The sequence below is a fragment of the Adelges cooleyi genome, unplaced genomic scaffold, assembly GCF_023614345.1.
Source record: "Adelges cooleyi isolate 19-005CV unplaced genomic scaffold, UGA_ACOO_1.1 ACOO_flye_CR_arks_rails_tigmint_CR_PRNA_247, whole genome shotgun sequence".
NCBI lineage: Eukaryota > Metazoa > Arthropoda > Insecta > Hemiptera > Adelgidae > Adelges > Adelges cooleyi.
Window position 1 is genome coordinate 5511537 of NW_026095912.1, and position 6853 is coordinate 5518389.

At 29.0% G+C, this 6853-nt stretch overlaps 1 protein-coding gene across 1 annotated transcript; it reads left to right on the forward strand.

The window, feature by feature from the left end:
• Positions 1 to 772: 772 nt before the first annotated feature.
• Positions 773 to 5367, forward strand: LOC126836607 (legumain-like). Its single transcript, XM_050570165.1, has 12 exons — positions 773 to 893; positions 1326 to 1477; positions 1535 to 1632; positions 2024 to 2105; positions 2527 to 2612; positions 3179 to 3320; positions 3529 to 3598; positions 3665 to 3792; positions 4226 to 4402; positions 4491 to 4604; positions 4708 to 4893; positions 5074 to 5367. Exons 1-12 carry the CDS (start codon positions 881 to 883, stop codon positions 5203 to 5205), a joined length of 1380 nt encoding a protein of 459 aa, XP_050426122.1. The 5' UTR covers positions 773 to 880; the 3' UTR covers positions 5206 to 5367.
• Positions 5368 to 6853: the final 1486 nt, after the last annotated feature.

A 6853-nucleotide genomic window follows, 5' to 3' on the forward strand; every position in this document is an offset into this window, starting at 1 on the left:
TTGGAATCTGGAAAACTGTACTGGCTTTCTTTTTTAAATTATGAAATTAAAAATTTTAAATCTATAATATTGCCAATATACTTGTATAGGATATAAACTGTGTAGTTTTTTCTATAATTTTGGACTGAAGTTTTTTGTGACATAGCTTTAATATGTAGGTATTATGTGAATCACAAATTTTAACTGTACGCTAATTTTACTCATATTAAGTAGATCAAGACTAATTAGAAATGACGGCATACAATTTACATTTGACACAACCCAATTCTATATAAGTGTCAAGTATCGTCTACCGACTTCTTTGAAGGCCGAAAATGTAAATACACTTTATTACACTAAATTTAGGTCGACTTTTTGAAATAGACAAAAACAGTTATTTTATGATTGGCGGATTGGCCGTTGTTTGTTATAAGTACTACTGGTTTTTTAGTAATTAGCATCTATATACCTGTAAATCTCTCATAAATCTACTGACGTCTATTTACATGTTTATACAACTTAATAACATCAATTACGGTACCCCGTTTTCACTTATCTGATTTTTTTTGGCAGCCGCTAAACATTCGGTTTCCTCTTAAAAAAAAAAAAAATAATAAAAAGAACTCGAAATTTTAAAGAAACAAAAGGGTTTATACTGCATAAGAATATAATTTTAATAGTACACTTAAGTTTTAGTGTTTTACAAGTTTTATAATCCACCGTTTCCTTATTAATTTGTTCAATATAAATACATATATGTTATGTATTGTATAGATAAGCGGTGATATAATATTATATTGTAGGCCCTTTCTTTGTATTTATATGGAAGAAATTTGAGACGTTCTTTAATGTTAATATTGAGTTCATCAATCATTGTTTAACAACTATTACAAACATAAAAATGGCAAATATGGGTAAGTGTTTTACTTTACTTATTCAACACAGTTATAACAGACGTATTAAACAAGATTGTTGCATTTTTAAATTCACTTAAGTATGACTTAGAATCCTCAGTTGTACCATTCAAGTCGAATCAGTTGTTTTGCTAATTTAGATAAAGAATAGTAAATTTTGTTTTCAATTAATATTCTTTTAAAAAATATTTTAGGTTAAATTTATTTTTATTTTTAGTACATTATTCATTGATAATTATGTTTGAAGAAATCTGCCAAGCGATTAGGTTAAGTGGTATTAGACAGAGAAAAAATTGTATGAGGTGTTTTATTTGGAAATCTTGTATTATTTCATGAAACCTATTTACAAAAAAACAAATATCTAATTTTTTAGTACTTATTGTTGATAGATATTTAATATTTTAATGATTTAATTGCTGATTGTATACATAGAAATGTTAAGTATCGCGTTGCTGTCGCTGTTGGCTGCCGTCGGTTCGCGTGCAACTTCGAATGACATACCGGATGACAATACCTACGTTTACGGGCAACAATGGGTGCTTTTAGTGGCTGGAACTAAGGGTTGGTCTAGCTACAGACATCAGGTATGGTAAGAATAGCTTGAACAGCAAATATGTATAATTGTATTTGTGTTTTCCTAGGCGGACATTGCTCATTCGTACCAGATAGCCATAAATAACGGGATACCAGGAGAGAACATCATTGTGATGATGTACAACGACGTGGTCAATAGTACCAAGTATGAAGTAAAGCTCATTGCGATAAAAAAAAATTACTTTTTATAAAATAACTATTGACCAGACACTTAATTATTAAAGTAGTTTTTCTCACAATATATAATTGTTTTTGATAAAAATGATTTATTTCAAATTAATATTAATAAACATTCTCATTAAATACAAACGATACTCTTAGTACTTATGTCTCTAAGAAAAGTATGGTTGAGAGAGAGAGAAATTAAGTTACAGTTATCCATTGACGTAAGAGCACAGACCATTTAAAAATAACATCTTTATTTTTGTTATTGTTACTTAGTTTTGTACATTTAATTTATACTGTATATTTTACAAATAAAAATGTGTATTACTCATGCAATTTTAATATATTTGTTTTTTCAATTTAAAACAAAGAAATCCAGCTCCAGGAACGATGATCAATCAACCGGACGGCCAAGACGTGTACGGCGACATTATTATTGACTACAGTGGCGAAGTAAGTGTAAACACATCTTGTGAGTTTCTTCTAAAAAATACAATAACAATCAACAGACATATTATATTTTAGGTTAATTTTAAATAAATAAAGTAAGGCAATATTACAATTTTTTTGAATTTTTAAAATACCAAATGATTTAGAAGATATAGATTGTGTAGGTTAAAATTAGACACATAATTTTCTTTTTACTATATAATACAGAATTTTTAAGAAAAAAAATTATTTTTATGATTTTTTTAATTCTGGAAATATGTATTTTTTCTACTCTGAATTTACATTATAAAAAAAATAATCAAGAAACGGACTCTTAAACTTAACTATAATTTGGGAAAGGAGTTTTAAAATATTTTTGGTTATACGACGTATGTATGATTGTGCTTACACAGCAATTAATAAATAATTATGTTTTTCACTATAGGACGTGACTGTAGAAAATTTCATTAAAATTTTGACGGGTGATTCAGATGGTATGAAGGGAATTGGATCTGGTAAAGTTATCGAGAGGTAAGTACATTACTGAAAAAATAATTAACAATTAATATTATATCCTATTTACAATTTCTCAATTCTCAACTGATAACTTCTCACAACTCTTGCCTAAACTATTAAGTTTAATATGTTACCACAAAAAAATATTAGTTAGGTAAAATATTTTGTTTACATTTATGCATCGGTTCTTAGTAGGAGAGTAATTGTTTCAAAAATATTTATTACAAAATGTTGTTGAAATATTATGAATGTATTTCCAATATTTTACTCATGATTTTAATTTTATTTAAACAACTTCATGTTTAATATTACATTTTTAACAAATAATCCTTTTACTAACTGAAACTTGGTAGAGCACTACCATTATTATAGAATAAAACATTTTTTTAACGAGTTCCAAATATATGAGGAATTAAAATTCCTTTCTTAAGTTTATAGGCCATTTTTCATGTTACATTCGTTTTGCACATAATAACTAATAAAATAATAATTTAGGATTTGTGTACCTCCCAAAGGTAAACGCAGAAGCCTAGTTTAATGATATATTGTAAAAAACATTTTTTTTTATTTTCTTGACATAGTACAATGTTCGACAACGTTTTTGTCAACCTTGAGAGCTTAGGAGTTAACGGCTTGGTAGTATTTCCTTCGGGCGAATTTTTGTACGGAGATCAACTGAATAGCGCGTTGGAAGAAATGTCAAACAATTACAAATTCAAAAAAGTAATCACAATTAACAATTATTATTTAAAAAAAATTAGCCATTAGGTTGTTATCGGAAATTCCATTATATACTATCAATAAAAAAAATATGTTACTTTGAGTATGTAATACTTTTTTTTGATAACCGGGAATTGAAAAGTTGGCGTTAAAAAATAAATAAAAACTAATTTTAAGTCTCTAATGCCATATCAATATTATTATCGAATAGATGTTGATTTACTTGGACTCCAGCAATTCGGGATCCATGTTCGACGGTCAACTACCCTCAGACAAAAAGAGTAAGTATACTCTTAAATATAAATCATTTAAATTAAACTCACAATAATTTTGTAAAAATTGTTAAGTTCTTGCTATGACGGCTTCGAATCCCAGAGAAGGATCTTACGCTTGTTACTGCGGCGAAGAGTCTGGCGAATACAGGACTTGCCTGGGTAATTTGTTCAGCACCACTTGGATGGAAAATATCAACAAAGTACGTTACCTTAGTATGACTCCTAGTATCCAAAAATAATGTAGTTATGGGTTTAACATTCATATCTTTAAAATGCTTGCAAACACCGCCTACTTGTTAAACATGTCTGATAAAAACTTGCGTTCTAAAGTGTAGCTTGGACGGTTTTAATGCAACTGTATATTTAAATACTGAAGTCTTAGATACTATAGGTAAATAATAAAAAAAAAAAATTATAAAACCAAATACTCATAGCTCCGCATCGAGACTAAATACTCAAGTAGGGGTTTTCAGCTAGTAGACCTAACATATTAGACACTAGACACCTGTCTTAACCTAACGTTTTTGCCCTCTTCTTCCCACAAATCCTAAGATTATTATTATTAACCAATAAATATATATATTTATATATAACAATAATATTTAAATTATATATATATATATATCTACACAGTCTTTGTCGGACAAACGAAGGGCTATATACAAAGACTATGAAGACATAAGAACAGCAGTGACTTGGAGCAACGTCATGATGTACGGAGACTTCGGAGTGAGCTTAAGTCCATTCTCTGCGTTCATGGGAAACCCCAGCGATAAGATTTCGCATTACATAAATTATTCTCCTAAGCAGGTATGATTAAGCGCCTTAGTAACCACTCAACAAATTATGTAGCAGCAAGTAAACGACTGCGCAAATGTATGTAATGATATGTCCTCAGAATGTCGAATCCAGCAAAGAGGGCGCATCCATCTCTATCGATGTTGGTCTTAAGAAAAAACTGGACGTCAGCGAAAGGTTGCAATTGCAGAAACAGATTCTCTATAACAGAAAAGTAATGAGTAGTTTATTTGTTAGACACTTTATTCACATATTTTATGATGACTATGATGATAAATGGCATGTAATACTCATAATTGTTTATTGTTATGTTGCAGATGCGTTTAACCGTGGACAAGGTATTCAGGCAGATCTACAAGAAAGTGGTAAAAGAGTGGCCGGAACTAGCAGATAAAGCAGGGGACATCCAGAACCCGGCTGTATTACAATTGACTGCAAATGATTATCCGTGCTACAGAAGTATCGTGAACCGCATATCCAGCAAATGTTTTTTCATAGACCAGGTAAACGCATACATTGTCTACTCAAATAAACACTAGACCTAAATATTTTTAGCAGCTTCTAATCTTGTGGTGACAACACCTTATGATTCCTCGAAACAAACATTTACACTTTTATAAGCACATGCTTTTACAAAGTCATTCGATTGTGTAAATATATAAAAGCGCAATGTTTTTCTACAGGACACTTATGCGCTAAGCCAATTGCCAGTGTTTGCCAATTTCTGTGTTATCGACAACGAAATAGACAGCAAGATCGCCCAAACCATAGATGATATCTGTTCGAAAGTAAAGATCCCAAAACATTTAGAATAAGTTTTGAAGGTGTAGTGTATACACAACATTGTAAAGTTTACCATCAATGTTCCGACCTATAATAAATTAATTTAAATTAAAAAAAAAATTTGTCTTATACTTCATTTATAATTAAAACATAATATAACCCAATACATTCAATGTAATTACGCTAGTCGGAAATAAACCATTTTCTCATAGAAAAAAGTGTTTTAAAAATTGATTTCCTTTTTATCCAAATTATAATTAGGTATGGTATACAACTAAAACGTAGAGGCGAGACTCTTGGTGGCTCAATACTTGGAAATTATCGATTAGTTTGTTTATGAAAAAACAAGTATGTATTTTTGCTTATCAGATATCGTCACTCACGCGATTGGCAATTACAGTTTGCTTCAATAATAATATTTTATGCAAATTATATAGTTTGAAACGAAACCGATAGTTGACTTTAACGGTATGCATAAACACAAATGAGTAAATAACGTTAACGGTATAGGAAAATATTAAGTTATTTTTTATTGAAAATAAATAATATTAACTAAGTAACTAGTTATTAATAACGTAATTTAAAGAAAGAGTTATCCATATTTTTTTGGTTTAAATTCATCTCCATTTTAGAAAAAACACAATTATTTTTCAAAATAATAACTAGCATTATTGTAATAATTTAAGTGTATTGATGATACATTAAGAGAATATCTATATCGATATTAGTGCATGTTCTGATTAGTTAGCTAAATAGTTATAAAAATCTGTTAGGAATTAAGATCATTAAACAATGATTTGCCCCAGGGGATTGATGCTTTTCCAGTAACAGAAAGACAGTTGTTAGCAATAAAATCTTATCTCTTAGACCATATTTTGTATGGTCTCAACCAACGTCTTTACTTGTCTTCAATTGAAATAAAATCACGTATAGGCTGCATGATATCCACCGTGTTTACCTCCGTCAAATTCATAACAACTGGGATGCAAACAGAATATTTTACAATCCTGTCATGACTGTTGAATAATAACCTTTATATTGGGTTTTTGTGATTAATTTGGGTTTACCTGTACAAACAAATTATAGTTTACAATTTAAATTAAAAAAAATAATGATAAAGTAAAAAATTATACAATATCTACACTAAAAATATTGATGTTTTAAATTGATTACTTATGTGATTGCAATATGATGTAAAACAAACATGTCTTAATACTGCGTTTAAATATTTTATGTGCTTAGAATTATAAGTCATCCAAAGTATATATTTTGATTGATATTACCTTTGTGTAATTCGTAAAATGAAGAAAGGTGAACTTACCCAATTACCATTTAATTATTGATCTTCTGCCGATAGTAAACGATAATCTCTGTGAGGTCTATAGAAAGATCAATCGACTGTCTGTTATTAAATACACAAAAACAAGTGATTACTCTTTCTTAGCCCTTCACAGAATGCGTTTTTTTTTTAAACAAACACTAAAATGTAGTTTTATTACTATTTAACATGGACTTCTGTGGTTTCATTATGTTAACAAACAGTAATTAGTAGTATTATAATAGTAGTTAATAGGTATCTATATCATATCTAATAATTAACACGAATACATTAAGAAATCAACTATAATAAATCTTAATAATAAAAAGTACTATTTCAGTCGGATCGTTTTGTTAAATACC

Coding starts and splice junctions, on each gene's coding strand:
- LOC126836607 (XM_050570165.1), top strand. Junction 1,633..2,023: donor GACGTGGTCAATAGTACCAA/GTATGAAGTAAA, acceptor TTTAAAACAAAG/AAATCCAGCTCCAGGAACGA. Junction 2,106..2,526: donor TTATTGACTACAGTGGCGAA/GTAAGTGTAAAC, acceptor TTTTCACTATAG/GACGTGACTGTAGAAAATTT.